This window comes from Cotesia glomerata, linkage group LG6 (assembly GCF_020080835.1).
Source record: "Cotesia glomerata isolate CgM1 linkage group LG6, MPM_Cglom_v2.3, whole genome shotgun sequence".
NCBI classification, from domain to species: Eukaryota; Metazoa; Arthropoda; class Insecta; order Hymenoptera; family Braconidae; genus Cotesia; species Cotesia glomerata.
The window spans coordinates 5,261,594-5,283,804 of NC_058163.1; the positions used below are offsets into that span (position 1 = coordinate 5,261,594).

At 30.1% G+C, this 22,211-nt stretch overlaps 2 protein-coding genes across 3 annotated transcripts; one reads left to right on the forward strand and one right to left on the reverse strand.

Moving 5' to 3' along the window:
• Window positions 1-8,331: 8,331 nt before the first annotated feature.
• LOC123266451 (transcription initiation factor TFIID subunit 6-like) lies at window positions 8,332-16,800 on the reverse strand. Its single transcript, XM_044730678.1, has 6 exons — window positions 16,529-16,800; window positions 13,647-13,965; window positions 10,896-11,503; window positions 10,486-10,665; window positions 8,936-9,149; window positions 8,332-8,824 (listed from the first exon to the last, which is right to left on the reverse strand). Exons 1-6 carry the CDS (start codon window positions 16,679-16,681, stop codon window positions 8,394-8,396), a joined length of 1,905 nt encoding a protein of 634 aa, XP_044586613.1. The 5' UTR covers window positions 16,682-16,800; the 3' UTR covers window positions 8,332-8,393.
• Window positions 16,801-20,067: 3,267 nt separating this feature from the next.
• Window positions 20,068-21,773, forward strand: LOC123266452 (phosphatidylinositol N-acetylglucosaminyltransferase subunit C). Of its 2 annotated transcripts, none has more exons than XM_044730680.1 (2): window positions 20,068-20,361; window positions 20,851-21,773. In XM_044730680.1, exon 2 carries the CDS (start codon window positions 20,872-20,874, stop codon window positions 21,721-21,723), a length of 852 nt encoding a protein of 283 aa, XP_044586615.1. In that variant the 5' UTR covers window positions 20,068-20,361; window positions 20,851-20,871; the 3' UTR covers window positions 21,724-21,773. The 2 variants fall into 2 exon arrangements, with proteins under 2 accessions (XP_044586615.1, XP_044586614.1); XM_044730679.1 differs by having other exon boundaries at window positions 20,069-20,352.
• Window positions 21,774-22,211: the final 438 nt, after the last annotated feature.

Genomic DNA, 22,211 nt, shown 5'->3' on the forward strand with positions numbered 1-22,211 from the left:
CCAAAGTATTGCACTGTGGTCGCTGGCGGTGTAGGTGTTTAAGACTTCCCAAGAATAGTTTCCTTTCAATAAGCTGCTGCTGACGAATGTGAGGTCTATTATCGAACTAGCCTCTCCCTTGGTATATGTTGGTGTCTCACCGATGTTGAGAAGGACCACGTCCAGTGAGGCCATTGCTTCACGTAGTGCCTTGCCTCGCGCATTAGTCTGCTTGCTGCCCCAGTCTACCGCCCAGGAATTGAAGTCCCCTGCTATAGCTACTGGGTAGTATTGCTTTGCGTCTTCGGTCAGTCGATCCAGGAAGTCAGTAAAGTCGGCAATGGAAAGGCTAGGTGGTGCATAGCAACTATAAAAACGGATGTCGTTAATAGACGCTGCTACAAAGCCGATGCTATCATTGCTCACTATGCTCTGGAAGGGAAGTTTGCCACAGGACCAGATGACAGCCTTGGTGGTGCTGTCAGTTTCCCAAGGTTGGTTATTCAGGTGTCTGTATGGCTCTGCTATTATTACTAAATCAAGCTCTAATTCACGCACGGTCTGCACGAGCAGGTCATGCGCGGCCTCACAGTGATTGAGGTTAAGCTGTAATATCCTCATGTTTGCTTGCTTGTCATTCTCTGGAGTGCCTCTTTGTATACCGGGCACCTGTATGTGCCGGCGTGATGGGCAGCGTTCTCTGCGCTCTTATTTTCCGCGTATAATACACACTTCGCTGGGTTTTACAGTCCGCAATCTTGTGTCCTTCTTGGCCGCATCTGATGCATAGCTTGGATCGATCTGTCTTGCTTCTGCACTGGGATCCGTGGTGCCCGAAATGCCAGCATTTGTAACATTGGGTAGGTTTCCTCGTGGCTCTAATTCGGCAGTTGACCCAGCCAATTCGGATTTTACCGCTTCCTTCTAATATCTTCTGAGCTGCTGCAGCCGGTAGTGTCACGACAGCGGTTTGGGTACCTCTGTAGGCTTTGCGGATCTTGATTGTCTCTGGTGGTATTTCGCAGAGCTCCTTGGTTACCGTATGCAGGGCAGCCTGAATATCCTCCTTTGTTGTGGTGTCATCTAGGTCTCGGATCTCGATGTCTTCTTGTGGCCCTTTGCAGATCACTTTGGCCTCCTCCTTAAGAATGTTTGCGATGGTCTGTTGCAGGCCTTGGCCTTTGTCCACGCTCTTCCGCGAAATCGTAATCAGCAAGTCCCCGCTTCTGGTCTTGTTGATCTTGTCCACCGTTGTGCGAACCTGCTCATCAGGGACGTCCTTCTTTATGCGACGCAGAATCTCGGCGTACTTTGCTTTCTCGGCCGGGCGGATGATCAGTGCGTCGGGTCTGATCCATTTGAGCGGTTTTTTGCGCTTAGGCTCCGGCCTGGGCTTCTTTGAAGGCTCCTTTGGGAGCTGTTCTTTGGCTAGCCTCCGTTTCTCTTTCCTTGTGTGGACATCTTTCCAATCAGTCGCGTCTTTTTTTTCGGCGTTCTGCTTCATCACGTTTTTCGGAGGACTTGGTTTCAAGTCCTTTCTCTTCGTCAATCGCCCATCTATTCCATCTGGGGAGTTTCGGTCCTTCCTCTTGTTAGACTTGTTGGAAGTATGACCTTCGTCTTTAGCATCAGATTCACCGTCACCATCGCCTCCGGTGTCCATTGATTCTTCGATCTCCACAGTAAGTTGACTGCTCTTCTCCGGCGTAAGACGAGGAGTGAGTCGTCGAGGTGACTGCCATTCTTCGTCCAGTTTTTTAAACCTTCGAAGGGCGTTAACTACCCCGGTTGCCTTGGCCTTTACCTCTTTATGGATATTGACCTTTGATTGGACAAACTCATGCAGTTCGCTGGTCAGCTTTTCGAGGCGTTCCAGCGCTTGCGTCCGCTTCATCTCAGCGCTTGCTGTAATCGCTGCTTCTTGGGCGTGAGGCCCACTAATACTCCTGTCCTTTTCTTGTTTTTTCGTTTCTTCCATGATTTTGAGTGATACTCCAAAGCAAAAGGTCGTCTCCGAACGCGATGCCTCCGGAAGTGGAGGGGTGATCACTCTTACAGCTACCTCCATTGCTATAAGAGCTTTCGGTCATTGAAGCGGGAAATCTCAACCGCTTCGACCCTGCACCTGCTTCCTTCATCGGCTTCCTCTTGCTCCCGTGGGTGCGGCACGTAGATGCCGGGAGTTACCACGTACACCGCGCTATAAGGATCATTTCGCACATCTCTTTCGAGCAGCGTCACCGTATCCGCTTGCGTACGTGACCCTAGGTCAGATGGTGTGACCAACCCTTCCTGCCGAAAGGGGAGTTTTCGTTTTTTACCGCGAGAGCTATTTTATTTCGCTCTTACCCTCTGCTCCGAAGAACAGCGAGCTTTCTCCGACCCACAAGGATACACGGACGGTGGCTGTTACTCTTCAGCTCCGATGCCTGATTTGGTCCGCGAGGGCTATTTTATTTCGCCCCAATCCGCCGATCTTACGACCGGTTAGGACCCCCCTATCCGCCACCTGGGGACGCGCCCGGTGGGAGTTTGGCTTCTTCCGACGGTGTGTGTGTGTGTGTGTGTGTGTGTGTGTGTGTGTGTGTGTGTGTGTGTGTGTGTGTGTGTGTGTGTGTGTGTAACTATGTGACTCGCTTATAACTTTTGAACGACTGAACCGATCGGAACGTACTAAACGGTGTTCTAAAGATTTCCCTCAAACTTAAATTTCCCGAGTATTTGAAACGATTTGGACCGATAGATTTTAATAAATTTTGAAAAACGAAAGAAAACCGAAAAGTGTTTTTGACATAACTTCGTCATTTCTTCTCGGATCGTTTTGATGACACAGGATAATTTCAGAGCTTAAAACCGCGTCGATCGCCGCCAAAAACGTCGAAATCGGTTGATTGGTTCGAGAGATATTCTCGATAAAATATTTGGAAACAAGTGTTTTTTTAACATAACTCCGACATTTTTTGGAATAACTTTTAAACGGCTGCACTTATCGATTTCAAAAACTAATCAGCTATTAGCATGAAAAAATTACGTCGATCGCCGTCAAGCCGGTCAAAATTGGTCAATTCGTTCAAGAAATATCTTGAACGAAAAGAAAACCAAAAAGTGTTTTTGGAATTACTCCAAATTTCCTAGTGTTATCAATTCAAACTTGAAGATTCGTCATGAAACGTAAAAAGTTGCGTGAAATACTGCCAACCGCGTGAAAATCGGTTGATTCATTTAAAAGTTAGTGCGGTTTGAAAATTTAAAAAATATTGTTCTATGATACTTCTGTCAGACTTTTAAGCTCTAATTTTTTCTAATTTTTTTGGTTCAATTGACCCCTTTCTCCCCTAGTCGCTATTTCAAAATTTATCAGTTGATATACCTAAAGAAGTGTGTCAAGTTTTGTAAGAATCTAATGTGTATGCCTATTGCGTGGTAATAAAAATTCCTATAATGATTAAATCCGTTATTTACTATTAACACCATCCAGTCTCATCTACAAATATTAACAATTAAAAATTATTAGTCATTCCTTGCAGGCATCAAACTTCTAGATTAGAGCAAAAGATTGGAAATACAAGTTGAGAAATTTTCTCTACTGAAACAAGATAAAATTAGATTAAAATTTTGGTACTTGATAAATGTAAACTGATTTGATTTTATTTGTTCAGAATAAACCAGTTTCAACTTTATCTCATATTTAAGCTCATTATTATTATGTATGATAATTATGTCATAATTGGAAGCGTGTGACACGATGGAGTACTAATTGAGAAAGAAATAAATTATGCGAATGTACATTTATAAATATATTAATATTCATGCAATTGCTGCAGAGCTTTGTCATGATTGTTATAAAATTGCTCTCGGTCAGGAAATTCCTAAGTACGCCAGCACTTGCAAATTTATAAAAATTCATGTGAGTTCTATGTGGTTATAAAGCATGATTATCAAAAGAAATCAGTCGTCGATCGTACTTGGAATTAAAAACTTCAATCAACTTAATAAAGCTACGAAAAAATTTAGAAGAACCTGCCAAATTTATTTTTATCTCTTCTTTACATGAACGTGGTCATTTTGTTTGTAGGTATTTAATTTTGTGGTCGTGATAAAAATTTTTAAACATCACGATGAAGTTTTTAGACACTTACTTATACTTTCCCTTTCATTTATAATACCTTGGACACACAGTGAATTATTCCAATTCAAAAACTTCGCACTAACTTATCGGAAAATTGTAAGTAAAATAGAAGAAAGAAATTCTTTCATTAAATTGTTAAAGTTATTGCTTTCAATTATAATTTAACTTTCCGTTAATAATAGAAATCAATATCAATGGAATCGTGCATTTCTGAAAAATTGAATCCAGTTGTATCGAATGACATCAGAAATGTTATCGGTGAATCATTATGGTCCAAAAAAATCATACCAACAATTTCAATCGCCAAGAACTTTGGAATCAGTAATGATAGTGTAATTTTTTTACCAAAATTCCTAACATACATTCTGTCTACTAACGAACTTCGAACAGTCCTCAAAAAAATAAAATCTTTGCCGTGGTGGAATATCAAATCTTATTTTTTCATCGTAGAAGTTTCTCGAAACTGTAATAATGATGCTTGGAAAATTCTTCAGGTCATGTGGAAAATGAATTTACTGTCATCCCTTTTATTTGTCGTGACACTAATAAAACTGTTACATTGTATACGTACAATCCCTACGCTAATTATGCACCACACCCATGGCAACATGTGAACACTATATTTAATAAAAAGGTCAGCAATGGACACTGTTTAAGAAGTTGGACTCATCAGGTATATCAATCAAAATTCGTTCCACAGAAAAATTTGTAAGATCTCAAAAATAGACTAAACGGTTAATTTAATCTTCAATTTTTAATAAGATCGACCTGGTTGCAGTGAGTTGTTTTTGATAAAACAAAACTTCTTAATGGATCTAAAGTCATTGCTATAAACCATTTTTCGCTGTACGGTACAAGTGGCTTACGATGTCAACTCGATAAAACATCAAATGCCATACATGAAGAGAACTATGTTTAAAGAAATTTTCTCTATTTTAAACGTAAGACCTATAATTTATTACTCTGATTCCACAAAGGTGAAAGGCCCTATAATTCAAACCCGCGAAAAATTGCTCAACGATATGATCAATGGTATATATGACATTTCCTTAATGTACTTCACTTTCACAGATGATACTGTTGACTATCTTTATCCAAGAATTCCCGACAATTTTTTTTAATAGTCACCCATCACAATAAAGTTCCTTTTTCTTTAGATAAAATGGAATCTGTTTTTAGTATTGAAGTAATTATTCTTACTGTTATTGTTTTTGCAATAACGTGGATTGTATTGAAACTCCGTAAAAGGCCCTCAATTGGATCAGGGTTACTCGAAATTCTGCGATTAATATTAAGTACAAGTATTCTTTTAAAATTCCACAAAAGTTCGCTAAAAATTTTCGTGGTTTTTATCCTGGTTTTTGTTATGTTTATGAATAATATTTATCAAGGCCATATGTCAGTATAATCAACAAAATTATACCGGGAAGAAATAAATAGTATCACCGACTAACAAAATTCAAAATATACTATTTATATGCAACCACATTTTCAAAAAATTTTCGGAGTTAATTTGTGGACAGATGCTCAGAAAAAATATGTCCAGTTTGGAAATAGTTATGTTTGTAGAAATATTTATCGCAGTAATAACTCTCGGAAAGCATGTCTAACGAATGCAATCCATGGACAGGAAGTTATAGATAATAATTTACGTGTATTTTTACATGGTAGTCAACAATTTTGTAGTTTCGTAATTCGGAATGACTGGCCTCTTAAATCTCGAGTTGACCATATCATGTCACAATTATCTAAAGGGGGTTTTTTGCATTATTGGGACAATCGTGCAAACAGTAAACTACTAAGAGTACTAAACTTTAGGGAAAATGAAATATTCATTCAGTATCGACCAATTGTTATGTCAGATTTATATTCGACTTTTTTATTTTTGGTTATTTCTTTATCGATATCAATTCTTGCTTTTATTGTTGAAGTTTCGATTCCACGATTGCGCTCATGCATAAAATAAAGGCAATCAACACTAATGAGTTATGAAAACACTATTAAACATTTAAAATTATTAGAATTTAATTTGCGCGCGCAAGCCGCGCCTTGACTATAGAGTTTGCATATATTTTCATGCATATGATATATTCGACCAATCACATCACGAATAGATTGGTTTCACATACATTTCATCTCAATTATATTATGGGACTAGAATTAAAATTTGCGCGCCCAAGCGCGCGCCTCATATTTATGGTCATGATATATTTATATGTAGTTTATGTATATTATATTCACTTTCAACCAATCAGAATGAGAATAATTATTTTCAACCAATCACATTACGAATAAATTGGTTTCACATACATTTCATCTCAATTTTATTATGGGATAGAAGAAATATAAATTACAATTATCGACTTGAATTCTTGTTTGTCATGAACACGTTGATTTTGAAATAATTTCATAGAATAATTTTTTAATTGCATTAATTAATTTGTAAACAATTATTGAAAAAACGGCTAAGAAAATGTTTACTTTTAATTTGGTACACTTGGCTCAAAATTATATTATTTCTCAATAAAAAAAAAAAAAAATTTACTCTCAGATTAACTAAACTCTTGCATGAAAATTGAGTTAATTTCTACGATTTATTACAGTTTCAAACATCACTTAAGCCTTTCTAAGTAGTGTGAAACTATAAAAATTACATTTCAGACAATTTTATGCTCTGCAAATGTTACCATATCTATCTATTAGGGTGATTCAAAAAAACTTTTTAATTTTTTTTTTTTAACTCTTACCCTCTCAAATGTTTCTATTTGATTTAAAAAAAATCCTCACTAAACATGAGCCCTATAGCTCAACTCTAAGGGGTCGCTTTTTTTATTTTAGTTTCCCATTTAATTAACATGGGAAAAATTCTTTTTTGTTTTAAATTGAATTTACACATAATTTACGCAATTTTTAACAAAAAACGATTTTATATTCTTAAAGTAGAGTCTTTGAGCTTTACAAAACTCTAAGACAAAGTATGATTATCTCTACAAAAAGACTAGTTACAGCCATTTAAAAATGACTAAATTTCGAAATTTAAAGAAATAGTTGGCAATTGGGTCATTCCATGTCATTCCATGTCAGATCGACAAATAGTTGGAATCGATCTCTTTCGATTTGGACAAATTTTTATCAGAAGTTTTCGTTTATCATAAAACGAAGTTCTGCCAAAGGAAAAACAATAAAAAAATTTTTTTCAAAAGATATGCAAATTCAAAATTTCGCAATTTTTTCAGTTTTTCAATTTTGTTTTTGTAATATCTCGAACGCTATTGTAGATATAGGAATGGCCTTTTGTTTGTTTAAAAGGGGACACTTAGGGTTATTGAAAAAAAAATTTCAAAAATGCCAAATTTTGAATTTTTGAAAATCGTTAAAAATGACGATCGAAGTTAAAATTTTAGCTCAATTTTTTTTGTATAAGACATAGTATTCATCTTAAAAAATTCTGAAATTTTTAGAAGGGTGTTTTTTTTTTCAAAAATATCAATTTTTTAATTTCAAAAAAAAATTTTTTTTCGTTTTTTGCAATTTTTAAATAAGGTAAAGTTATGCAGATACATAGTACTGTAATTTTGAGGATTAAAACTTGAATGCATCACGTGGAAATATTGAATAATAAATTAATTTCAATTTTTTTTTTATTTTCCATGCGTTAAGGATGACTTTGAGATCATGTCCAAAAAATATTGAATAATAAATTAATTTCAATTTTTTTTTATTTTTTGGGATTCATAAATTCAGTGCTCATTTTTTGGGATCTTGATTTTCAGGCGATAATGAGAAGCGAGTTTCATTTAATAACTTGACAAAATTCTAACCGCACTTCATGCAGCCAGTATTTACCTATTCTTTATCGAAGTAGATTAGAGCTGAGATTGATAATCGCTGTTCGAAAGGTGTAATAAAATATATTGTAAGTGACACGAAGTTCACCGGGTCAGCTAGTATACTATATATTCTATGAAATATTGCAACAAAGACAGTACAGTGGCTCTCGATGAGCGTAAAAAGAAAAATAGATGAGAAATATTCTTAAGATAGAAAATCTACTTCTTTTCATTTACAATTAAAATTTGCCTTCAATTAAAAAAAAAAAAAGCACAAAAGCATTAAAAAGTACTGAAATAAATACACAATATTGTATACTAATATCATGACCAAAATTTTTAAAAAATTTATTACATCTGTACTTAAAATTATAAATATTTGTACAAGTTGATTATTAATAAAATAATAACTAACATAATAAAATAAAATTCAATATATTTGATTTTTTTATAAATCACATTAACGAGTGATCATCAAAAGGGCTGAGTGGCTGATCAGTACTTGTTTGCGTTATCAAAACGTTGGGCGGATTCGTGCTGACTGATGAAACTTGTGAAACAGTTGGAGTACTTACATGGCTGGTATTAGCCATACAAACAACAACCAATTTAGAACTATTAGGTTGTATCTGGGATTTTTGCTGAATACTAGTTGACATAACTTTTATTTGTTGAGGCGACTGTTGTTGGCCGGGCTGAGATTGCTGTGGTTGTTGCTGTTGATGCTGCTGTTGTTGAATAGTGGTACTTGTTGGTGTTTGAGATCTCGATTGTAGAATAACATATTTTTGTCCAACAGGCGTTGAAGAGACCGTCGGATTTCTACCCGGACCAACTACTATTGTTCGTTGCTGACTTGGGCTTGGATTTGTCACTGAGATATGCTCTATAAAATAATTTATATTTATTCACATGTTTAACGTTAATCAGTTTTCTATGATCAATTTTCAAGAATGTGTAAAAAATTTTACAGCATCAATTTAATAAAAAGAATTACCGCTTTGAATTAAACTCTTGCTGCTTATAGTGGGATTTTGTTGCTGATTAGTTGTTAAACTAACGGCTGTTGGAGTTACTGCTGTCAGAGGTTGCGTACGTGCTTTTGCAACAGCTGAACATAACATTGGACCCATGTAACCGTAGTCGAGTTTATATTCTTCCACAAAGTCTGGTGGTGAGCGTATTGTTTTCAAAACTGGAGCGACGGTTTTCTGTAAATGAGATAATATATTTTTAAAAAACTATTATTAATTAATTCATGATATCAAATATAGAAAAGAAAATAATTGTTTAGTTTTACGTATCTGGAATGCACTGCCAGCTGAGACTGTGGCTGTAGATAATTTGGTTGAATTTAAAAATGCTTGATTCAATCACTTTTTTGAACATGACAATTAACAATTGCAATCTTTATTTTGGATCGTATTTAAATATTTTTTCTTGTAGAATTATTATGACTTTAAATTAAGTTATTTGTTTGTATTAAATAATCTATTTGGATTTTATAACATTTGAAATTAAATCTAATTGTAAACCTTTAATTAGTTAAGTAATCTTGTAACCTATGTAAACCAATGTAATTTAAATATTGATGGCTTTGAGGGAGCTTAGGTTCCAGAGCCAAATAAATTTTTTATCTATCTATCTATCTATATCTATCTATAATATTTAAGCCTATAAAAATATTTACAATTTTTTTCTTTTTTAACAATCACGTATTTTTTTTGTTTATTAAAAGTAAAACAATTTAAGAAATTATTTTTTGAAAAAATAATTTAAAAAATCAAACAATTAAAATTTTTTAAATTTTTTGTCTTAATTTATTTATTTTTACACGTAGAATACAAACAAAAAACTAAAAATCGTTCAACTTGGTAAAAAACGCAAACAAAATTTTTAAAGCTAAAAGAGAATATATAAAAAAATAGTCAAAATATCTTTTAAGCACCTCAAAACGTCGACATCTGATGAAAAATTAATTTTTAGAATTAGAACTTACAATACTATTACAGTCCAATTTTTTGAACTATTCAATTTTTTTTTCAACAGAAATTAAAAATTTTATTTTAATTTATTTCAATGAATTTCAACAAAATACCAAAAATGAAAATTTCAAAAAATTGGAATTTGTCAATATTTTCAGGCTGGCTTCCAACTATCAATGTTTTCATTAGATTTCGAAGATTTCTATATTATAGGTAGTCCTTAGAAACTATTTTGACTTTTTTTTTATATATATGCACTTTGAGCTTTAAAACTTTTTTTTGCGTTTTCTAATCAAATTTTTGCTTTATTATATTTTCAAATTGATTGAAAAAAAAAAAATTTTATACACCCTTTTGGCATTAGTAACGCGACATTTTATTAACGGTCCACCATGAAATAGAATAAAAACTTTCAAAATGGCAATTTATTAATTTTTTATATAAAAAAATTAAACAACTGTAAAAGTAAACAATGATTGAAAAAAAGAAATCTAAAACACCAGACGATGATTGATATTTTTAACCAAAATATAAAAATATATAAAAAAAAAAAAAAACTTACCATTAAAACCGTTTTAATATGTCCAGCAGCATTTTTATCAATATTAGATGTTAATCCTTCCGCAGAGTTTTCAATACGGTCTGAAATAGATTTTATTTTTGGTATCACCAAAGATTTGATTACTTCAGGGCCCAATTCACAAAGACCGCTTATTGCCCCATAAAGTGATGCTAACGGAGTCTGAAAAATTTATTATTTTTTAATAATGACATAAAGTTTTGAATAAACGAGAAACATTAATTATAATTAAGGTAGTTGTCGTGGTTAAAACATAGCGTCAGAAAAGTCTAAATTTTTTAAAAAGTCTAAATTTTCTAAATATAATCTCTAATTTTTGATAATATTGTACGATGACAACTACCTTAAGTGACACATTTCATGTCAGTAATTTTAGACTTATTAATACTTACTTGACTGTTTTTCGTTAAAGCGTGACTGAACATTCTGGTGACACGCGTTTGAACATTATTAGTCGAAGTGTTAAAATTCCGACATATCTGACCCATCAATCTTGATGCAAAATCACGTAGTGCCCAATGATTATCCGCCTCCGGTCTCATGCACAATTGCTTCGAGACAATACACGTAGCAACAGATGGTATGAGCTCATGAAGATATTTTTCCAAGTACAAACTCGGATTATCGAGCAACGCTTTAACCATTCTCATCAGGTAAATCAATAATGCCAGATTATTTTGTACTACGTTAACTCGAACACCCTCGGCAATAAATGTGCACATCCTAGCCAGCATTTCATGGAGTCCTGGATCTGCGGATAGCGATTGAAGGGCCTCAGCTCTACGCGCTTCATCAGAACCCACACAAGCTTCTGTGATTTCTTTGTAGTACAACTGCTGCTCCACACTTAACTCATGAGTCGCCAATTGTTTAACATGAACTGTTTCAACATTTCGCAGCTTTTGGCTTTTACCTCCACCTCCTGGTTTTCCAACACCAACGTTCGTTGTCTTGGCAACAAGCTTCGCTGTTGGATCCACACTTTCAAGTTTTTGTGATTCTGAAAAGTATTTTTAGAGTTAGTTAAATTCAAAAATTATCTCAATAATAAAGAAAAAAATTGTTGAAAATAATTATGCAATATAATTAGCAAGCATCTCACTATTTTTTCTTTGTTTTATTTGCGAAATAAATTAATACTAATAAAATATTGTTAAAAATTGCATTCATAGTTATGTAAGTTTTCTGCACGTAGAATTTTTTATTTTTTGGTGAAGAAAAATCTAAAAAGCAGTTCAGATGTCTGCTAGTTTTAACCTATATAATTAAGAAATAAAGGAAAATTTATCTCTGGCGTTTTTATGGGATAAAATGAGTTTTTAAATTAAATTTAATATCATTGGAAAGGTTGAGATGTGCCTTTTTAATGTTGCATATGCTTTTCAGCAATTGTTATTTATTATGAAAAAAAATTAGTCAATAATTTATTTTTTGATAAAAATAAATTCCTGTTTTTTTTTTACTTGAAAAAAAATATTTTTATAAATTTATTTATAATTTTTAACAAATAAATTATAGTGAGAAAAATTTTTTTTTAAACAGTTTTCCTAGACCTTGTTTATTTTTTCAAGAAAAATAAATAAATTTTCAAGTGTGCTAATTTCAGTGTCATTATGAAATTTTCTAATTTAATTTTTTTATAATCTATATAATTAAGAGAATAAAGAAACTTTTGTTTCTAGGGTATTTATATGATAAAATGAGTTTTTTAAATTAAATTAATTATTATTAGAAAGATCGAGACCTGAATTTGTACCTTTTCAATTTTTTATATGCTTTTCTAAAATAGTTAATTTATTATAATAAGTTTTCGAAGTAGTTAGAAATAGATTTGAATTTCGCGATAAACAAAATTTGTTTATTTATTTATTTTGTTTTGTACATGTCAATGTGGTTATGTCAAAAATTAATTTATATAATTAAGAGACTAAGAAAATTTTTCAAAGGGTATATCTTTATCGTAAATTGGTTTTGATATTTTTCAGCGATAGTCAGTTATGATTTAAATAATTGAGAAAGTAAGGAAACTTTGTGACGAGCATATTATTATTTTAAGAGGAATTTTATAGTTTAATTTGGTATCATCAGAAAAGGTCTTGATAAGAATTTGATGTCTTTTAATTTTTGTAGATTTTTAGTAGTCCATTTTTATGTCACGTTTTGGAGTAGTTTTTATTAGTTTGTTGGCTCTATAAATTTGTTTTGTCACATTTGTCTATTAAAGTATTATTAATCGATCCTGTGATAGCATTATTATAATTAACATTTATTTAAAAAGTATCAAAACTATGTATAGTGTCATAAATGTCAAAGAAATCATTAAAGACAAAATTTAATAATCCACAAATCTTAGCAGTCACATAGTGTCTGCAGGTTACTAGTATTATTTAGTAAAATTTTGTTTTGCCGTAATTTATTTATTTCAAAAATTCTTAAAATTATCAAATATCTTCAAAATTAATTTTTCATACAAATTATGGAAAAAATAAATATTGACATGTAGAAATTTAAAAAAATTATGAATGCAATTTTTCAGAAAAAATTTATTTTTTAAATAAAATTAAAAAATTATCAAGTGTCTAATCTATATTACTAATAGAATAAGAAAAATTTTGTTTCCAGGATAGTCGTATGATAAAATTTGTTTTTTAAGTGAAATTAAGTGTCATTGCAAAAGTCTTGACGTGAATTTGTGCCTTTTCAAAGTTTCATACAATTCTCACTGATAGTCAAGTTATTATGATAAGTATTTAGGCTGCATTCGAAAATGCTCTATCTCTAGATACATAATTCATAAATTACCTTTTATCTTGTGAACTATTGACATTTTTTAAGATATAAGCTCATTCTGATGTTACACTCATTGAGACCTTTCATTTGAGTACCCACATCAATTTTTCATATATTTATATATATCATATATATGTATATATGAAAAATATATCAAAATGCATGTGGGTACTCAAATGAAAACTTCTTGATTGTAACATCAGGATGTCAACTTCAATATCTAAGAAAGTACAGTGCAATTTAACAAAAGTCATTATTTAATAAAGCAAAATTTTAATTTTTTATAGTTCATAAGTCACGGCAGTCACATAATGACTGCAGGATTGCTAGTATAATATAATTAAAATCCATACCTTTTGAAACAGGCGGTGGATTTTCAGGAATTGTTGGTTGAACTCCATCGATACAGAGCCAATGGGCCCGCAAAGTCACATCCAGTGGTAGTTTCGGCAATGCTGGTCCACTGGCCATCGATATCATCTCTTGCAAATCTAGTTCTTTATCTTCCACAAAATGCAGTTCGCGCCCCCCACCTGACGCAAACCGAAATGGGATATGCTCTTTGGCGAAGAATCCATAGGTTGGCTCAATATTTTTTATTTTAAGAGCATTGTCAATGTCGTGGGTAGTTAATTTTTGGCGTTTTCCGTGTCTCATAAATTTTGCCGCATCCTAAAAATTAAATATTTTTGATAGGTAATTAATGACAATAAATTTTAACATAAATTCAACAGATAGCTGGCAATGTTATAGATTTTTAAATAAATAAATTCATAAAAATTAATTTAGCAGATATTTTATAATTTTAAGAATTTTTTCAACAAATAAATTATGTTAAAGAAAATGAGAAAAAAAAATTGACATTTAGAAAATAAAAAATGCAATTTTTAAGAAATAATTTTTCGAAGCAAATTTATTTATTAAAAACAAATTAAAAAAGTCAAATAAAAAATACGAAAGCAATTTTTTCGTTTTTTTCACACTAATTTATTTTTTAAAAAAAACCTAAAAATGATATGACCCTGAAGTTAGCACATAGCCGACAAAAATGATTTTTAGTTACAGATATCTCGAGTAGGAATGGAGTTACGGCAAATGGACGCATATGAAATTATTTGGCGCGAAAAAATCTATATGTACAAAATTTTAAAATTTTGAAAAATATTTCAAAAATTTTTTATGACCGAAAATAATTTTTGGAAAGCTCTCAAAAAGTCCTGAATCATCCGAATTTCTCAAAAACTCGTTATTTTCAATTATCTATATGTACATTTTTTCGAATTGCGTTTTTTGTGCTGGGAGCTTTGGTTCAAAATAACTCCTTAAAAATAATTTTATTCTTAAATAAAAATTATGAAATACAGTTTTTTCTAAAATACACATGTACTTTTTTGATTTTTCTGAAATTTGAATATTTTTCAAAGATATCCGCATCCAAAAATTTTTTAATTTTTGGATCCACATATGAATTTGAAAAAATTTTCAGGAAAAAACAAAAACGTACTGTATCAAAAAGCTTCGTATGTACATTATTTTTCTTAGTAGTTTTCCATTTTTTCAAAAATATTTAAAATTACGATTTTTTTTAATTTTTGTCTAGAATAAAAATGAAAAAAATTTTTTCGTTTAAATGAAATATGTACCTACTTATTTCTTAAAAATCTTCATGTACGTTTCCTAAAAACACCAATAATGCCTAATATCTATTAGTAATTATTAATAACATTAGTGGTTTTAAATTCTTAATTTAAAGAATCCACATAGTGTGCCATAGAACTACTTGTTATTGCATATACACTTCTCACAAAAATTAAGGACCAAGAAAAATATCTAAATTTTGGGGAATTTAACAGGCTGTAATTTATCGAAAAATGGTCGTACGGTAAATAAAAAAAGGAAATTGTAGCTCTGTGTTTATTTTTAGGGTCTAAATTCCAAAATTTTTGTTTTTCATTTTTTTTCGAGTAATGTTAAGAAAACTACCGAGAAAAATTTTCCGAAATGTTTTGGTTTTTTCTTTTAGTTTACGGGCTCCGGAAAAAATTTTTTAAATGAACCTCTTCATGCGGATCAGACAACTTGTTTGTTTAGCTTCAATTTGCTTTTTAAAGACGTCCAGCCACAAGCATTTCTCGCTGAGATATCGCTGTTAGAATGGAAAATGATCATTTTGTCTTTGATTATCGATATTTCAGCAACCAATAATCGTACAGAAAATACAAAAATGTAGTGACTCATTTTCTCACCGATTTTCATTGACTTCAAATTTATTTTCATTTTAATAAAAAGTGTGACCTTTTCGAAGCAAAAATTTTGGTCCCTTAATTTTTGTGAGAAGTGTATATGCAATAACAAGTAGTTCTATGGCACACTCTGTGGATTCTTTAAATTAAGAATTTAAAAACTAATGTTATTTATAATTAACAATAGATATTAGGCATTGTTGGTGTTTTTAGAAAACGTCCATGAAGATTTTTAAGAAATAAGTAGGTACATATTTCATTTAAACGAAAAAAAATTTTTTTTTAATTTTTACTCTATACAAAAATTTAAAAAAAAATCAAAATTTTAAATATTTTTTAAAAAAATGGAAAAACTACTAAGAAAAATAATGTACATACAGTTCTTTGATAACTACACAAGTACTTTTTGTTTTTCCTGAAAAAATTTTTTTTCAAATTCATATCCGTATCCAAAAATTTAAAAAAATTTTTGGATGCGGATATCTTTGAAAATGTTCAAATTTCAGAAAAATCAAAAAATGTACATGTGTATTTTTAGAAAAACTATGTGCAATTTTTTATTTAAGAATAAAATTATTTTTTAAGGAGTTATTTTGAACCAAAGCTCCCAACACAAAAAACGCAATTCGAAAAAATGTACATATAAATAATTGAAAATAACGAGTTTTTGAGAAATTCAGATGATTCAGAACTTTTTGAGAGCTTTCGAAAAATTATTTTTGGTTATAAAAAATTTTTGAAAAATTTTTCAAAATTTTGTACGTATAGATTTTTTCGCGCCAAATAATTTCATATGCGTCTATTTGCCGTAATTCCATTCCTACTCGAGATATCCGTAACTATATCAGATGTTTGTTGATTTCAGGAATTTGTAATTTACAGGTTAAATGTTGACAAAAATAGCAAAATAAGCTAACTAATAAAAAAATATGCATTATTTAAAAGAATTTTTGGAATTAAATAAATAAGTTAATTAAATTTTAAAGTAATACCTGAATAATTTCTTTAAGTCTATAGCTGACGTCCTCAGCAAGATCTTTTGCCGCCTCATCAGGGAGGTTACCTACGCCGATACTCTCGGCAATCACCTTCATCGATTCTTGGGACAATGTTGTTCCATAAACTGAATCACTTTCGGTTGACATTTTGTATTTTATTTAGAATTTTTTATTTTTTAAATTTTTTGTTAATAAATAAATATTATAAATTTTAGATTTGTTACAATCTAGTTCCACTCAGTTTCACTTGATACTTGACACACTGTTGATCTTTTTACTTATTGCTATCCAAAACACCCCACTCCTCCCCACTCCTAGACTATTAAAGTTAAGCGGGTGCTTATGCTTGGAAGGTAGATGTCGCTTCGACTGTCACATATAAATTGAATATACTATGCGTGTGTGATGCACCTAGTGCATCCAGTGATGCTACAGGTTGCAGTCAACTAGTCAGACTAACAACATTCCGAATTAATAAATTACTAGAACTTAGAAAGTAAATATTAAATGTAATTTAAAATAATTAATTGTACAAATTTTAAAATTCCGAAAAATATAATCTTAAATAAAAGAAAAATCTAAAGCTATATTAATAGAATCTTTCAAAGTTACAAAGTCTCAATAAATTAAAAAACATAACAACGAAAATTTATACGCTAAAATGAATGAACAGACGAACACTCATTTAGCCGAAAAATGTAAATAATTTTATATTTAGATTAAGAAATTTTTTAATTAATTTTAAATTAATTAATTTTTGAAAATTAATTTTATTTTTAATTTACAAGCATGTATGGAAAACACTCAAATTTCATGATTGTAAAGGTGGACCATCTAAAAAAAATTTCCAATTTTTTGGATGAGTAATTTTCGGCCGAATCATTATTCGGATAGGTGAGTATTCGGATGAATATACGTCCTGAACAACCCTTTCGAAATCAAAATTAATTTTAACTTTTGAGGAATATAAGATTTATATTTACTTTTATTCGATAACCCGGTGTTTTATAATTTACAAAATTGTTTTCGGCTGTTATTCTATTTAAGCTAATGTATTTTATAAACTTTGAATGTAGCGGAATTTTAAATTTTCTAGAGTCTTAATAATTTGAAATGTTGTCCGATCTGACTAGTTGACCGCAACTTGATGCTACCTGTTATTAGAGCGCTATCTATTATGAGAGCGCGAATTCAAATGAAATATTCAAATTAGTAAATATTAAATGATTAAAATTAGTTAAATTTTATATTCGAAGTAAATATTCAAATCATTTATTTAATGCTTTTACTCTTACCAGTTGTAATAAACATCTTTTAGTTAACTCTGTTTTATTTACAAAAGAAAATAAAATAACATATTTCGGTACAAAAGGACATTGTAACCGAATTCTCAGAACCCATAAAATTACTTGAATAATTTAAGGACGTTCCCAAGGAAAACACTTTTCTTGGAATATCGTTCAAATTTTGAATCCAGATACTTATAAGTGTCCTTTATACGTAGAAATTTTTTAAAACCCTTCTTGCGGTGCTAAATTTTGAATAATCGAAAGTTTAAAATCACATATTTAACATGTGATCCCTATCCTAACCCTCATTGTAGCGCACTTTTTTTTTAAATAACTACAGTAATTTTCTTAGAATTTTTATAAAAAACTGAAAATTGTTAATTGAACATATAATAAACATATTTCTCAAAACATAACAAAAAGGAGCGGTATTCATTTAGTTATAAAAATGTTGAAAGTGAGTTACTTTCTTCACTTTTTTTCATTACTCGATCAAAGAGATGGTGGCTTGGCAACGCTGCGTTAGTTAAGGGAAGTTTTAAATACCCTTAAGGCGCAGCAGTTGTAAATAAATGCGAGTTGCTCACAAATAGGTTAACTGTAGGATGTTGTAAAAAAATGTGATTTCGTAAATCTCTGGAATATTTATTATGAATTATTTTTTCAACATTAATACTCCATATGTTAACATTATTAATAATTATAGATTCAAAAATATAATTAACAATATAGTTTGTATAAAACTCTTGTTTCATTTACTAACATAATATGAAACATTTTAGAAATATATTATTTTTTAGACAAGTTTTTTTTTAATTTTTTTTTTGGTGATTTTAATTTCTTTATCATTATTAAGTCATTATTAATAAATTGTTTTTTATTAATTTCTCTTCAAAATAAAAGTAACCTTAAAATATTCAAACTCTATTACACTCGGCTCAAATATAAATAAAAATATACAGAAAGAGATTACAATGTTGCCAGATCGGAAAAACGACGCAATGGGTATATTTTTGGACTTCTGCGCACGTTCGCGCCACTGAAAATGTACAGTGGATCGCAACTTTTTGTTGTTGCATTTATAGTATGATTTATATGGGGAGACCGTTTTTAAAGTTGAGCACAACTGCTACTTGGGAACGTCCTTAAAGACTATTTCTCGCCACATGGTACTTAAAACCCTATGAGAAAAAGTCGTAAAAGACACGTGTGAAATTCAATAGACCCTTGTTCTAAAGTAACAAAGAATAATACAAAACCATATGTAACTAAACAAAAATAAGATTGTTAAATAACGAGTGTTTTTTCATGCCGTCTAGGTCAAATAACTAGTAAATGTTGTTCAAGTCAAGAGATGGATACTTCCATCTTCCCTTATTGGTTGAGAGATATCCTCTCTGTATATAAGTTCGATGGAAATCCATCAAACTTGAATACTAGTAAAGCTGTAAGCTTGTAGTATCCATTCGAGTACTAAAGATGTTAATTAATTGAAAGGAATGAAAGAAATTATTTTGAATGAGAGTAAAGACAACTGTCGAAAAAATAAATGGGGTTGGTTGCCAAGCCAGGAATCGAACCTGGATCTCCCTGATAACATATATGTCAGGAGCTCTACCAGTTAAGCTACCGGGCCCCTTCCACCATCCACTTTTCTCAGACAGACTTTTTTAACATTTAACATGTAGCCTACAGAGACTATTGGCGGATTGCACATATATCGATTTATGTAACTACCTCATAGGAAGATTATAAAACAAAAAACTTCTTTTTCAGTCAATCAACTTTCGTAGAATACGTCGAAAATAAAATGAAAATTTTTTGACGAAGGCTTTTAAAGATATTTGAATGCAAAAGATGAGAAATTCACGAAAATTTCAGTCCTACATATTTAAAAATAAATAAACCACGTGATTCAGCGCTGTGTGGCAACATTGCACAGAATATAACGCGCGAATTTTGAATTTGAATAATTCCTATGTATTTTTGCGGGTTATGTTTTTCAACTTAACACTACACTGTGGGATAAATATAAACAGCTGTTAAGCGCAGTGTTGCCAGGTCTACATTTTGTGAAAAAATACTTGACTCAAACGTTGACTATTTATTGTTTTTGTTAATTAAATTATTAAATTATTTTAATTAATAATAATGTTAGATAACGGTTTAATTATTGTAATGAATTTTCATATTCAAATTTTTAATTTTAATGAAAAAAAAATTTAGATTCTATTATGACTTACGGGGTACTGTCCGTGCAACCTTAATTTTTTTTTAATTTTACTCCTTAAATTATGTTTAATTTATCAAATTTTAGATTAAAATATGAAACTTCAATTGACTAACATTTAGCGCATGGAAGCATGGAACACCTGCAAAATATTTGTTAACATCAACAAACACAATGAGCATAACCTCAATTGAGTTGACACCTGACAGTTTTATAAATAATAAAATTCATAAAAAAAATGAACATTTACCAGCAATAGAGAAAAATTTTTCAATTTGAAATAATTAAAAAAAAGATGAGTAAGAAATGTAATTTTTATTTACGTTACTTCAAGTAAATTTAAGTAGTTTTATTTTATAGATAATTTATATGACACTGAAATAAGTACACTTGACAATTTTTTTTTTTTTAAATAAACTAGCTCTAAATAATTATTTTTAAAAAATTGCATTTGTAATTTTTTAAAGCTTCTAATTATGAAATTTTTACAACATTAAAGTTAGCAGTCTCTTGATAATTTTTTAGTTTTTTTTTTTTTAACAAATAAATTTGTTTCGAAAAATTTAGTTAAAAAAATAGCATTTTTAATTTCTTTAAATTTCTGTCATTTTTTTTTTATAATTTATTTGTTACAAAAAATTCTTGAAATTATCAAATATCTGCTATTATTTGTCATAAAATTTTTAAATAAATTTTTCTTGCTATAATTTATTTGTTAAAAAATTATCGAATGTCTCAATTTCAAGATCATATAATTTATTAAAAATTACTAATAAAATAATTTTCTTTTGCAATAGGTTGAAACAAGAAGTCTTAAAATGAAGTCTATGACTCATCATCATAATTTTCGAACATCAAAGCCATGGAGAAAAAATTTATACGAAAATCATGGACTACCCGATAATTACACCGACAGTTCATTTTTACATGACCTTCGTAAAAATATAAACCCGAATAATGTAACCACAAAAGAAGCATTGCTACTAGGTGCTAGTATATCAATACAATTGAGTATTGTAATTTTATTTGTAATAGTATTCATTTGGTTAAAAAGCGAATGGGCAACTCCAAATACTATATTTGTTTACAGTTCATTATTAACAATGGTCGGTTACTTGCTTTACATTAAAAAATTTCCTAATATCACTGAAAAAATATCTAAAGATTCTCGTACAGCATTAATATATCTAGTATTCGGTTACATTTTATCTCCGGTGTTGAAAACATTAACCGAAACCGTAAGCACAGATACTATTTACGCGATGACAATATTTATGTTTTTCATTCATTTGGTATTTAGTAAATACGGTTCACCACCAGTATCATTATCTGATTCTCTGTCAATAACATCATCGATTTTTGGATCATTGATGCTAGCTTCACGTTTGGTATCATCTCTTCATGCATTTTCTCTTCTCACTGTTGCTGTACAGTGTTTTGTTTTATTGCCATTTTTATTGTCTATCAAACAAAATAACAATATTGCAATATCATTAGTATTAACTTTAATAACGTTGTATTATTTAATTAATGTATCAACAATATTATCTTATGTGTTTATCATTGTTACTATTTTTATTTCTGTCATCTGTCCATTGTTGTATGTCAGATGGCAGAAATATAAAGATAATATTTATGGACCGTGGGATGAGGCTGTTATTACTAAATAATAAATTTTTTATTTATTGTAATTTAAAAAAAAAATATTTAAAACGAGCAATTTTTTAAAATTCTAATTTATTTATACCTACAATTTTGTATTTATATTTTTTATAAAATTTTTACTACTTTTTTCTTTTTAAGTATGTAAATAAGTTAAAAATTTTCGGTAATTATTTACAAGTGGGGTCAACCCCATTTAGGGCCATAACTAGGTGAAAAATTAACAATTTCAAATTTTTTTTTTAAATAATGTGAAAGAAAAAAATAAAGATTTCGATAGCTTTTTTGCCTTCAAAAGTTGGCAAAAATTTTGGCTCTCATGTTTTTGGATAAAAATTCTATTTTATATTTTTTTGATATATTTTTTTTTGAAAATTACATAAAAAAACGTATAATTGAAAAAAAAAGTTGAATTTCATAATTTTCTAAAAAATTTATAAATTTTTTTGAAAATTTGTTAAAATTGTGATAATTAATTTTTTTTTTAATTGTTCAT

Coding starts and splice junctions, on each gene's coding strand:
- LOC123266451 (XM_044730678.1), bottom strand. CDS start 16,681: ATGTCAACCGAAAGTGATTCAGTTTATGGAACAACATTGTCCCAAGAA. Junction 13,966..16,528: donor GACTTAAAGAAATTATTCAG/GTATTACTTTAA, acceptor TTTAATTTTTAG/GATGCGGCAAAATTTATGAG. Junction 11,504..13,646: donor TCCACCGCCTGTTTCAAAAG/GTATGGATTTTA, acceptor AATACTTTTCAG/AATCACAAAAACTTGAAAGT.
- LOC123266452 (XM_044730680.1), top strand. CDS start 20,872: ATGAAGTCTATGACTCATCATCATAATTTTCGAACATCAAAGCCATGG.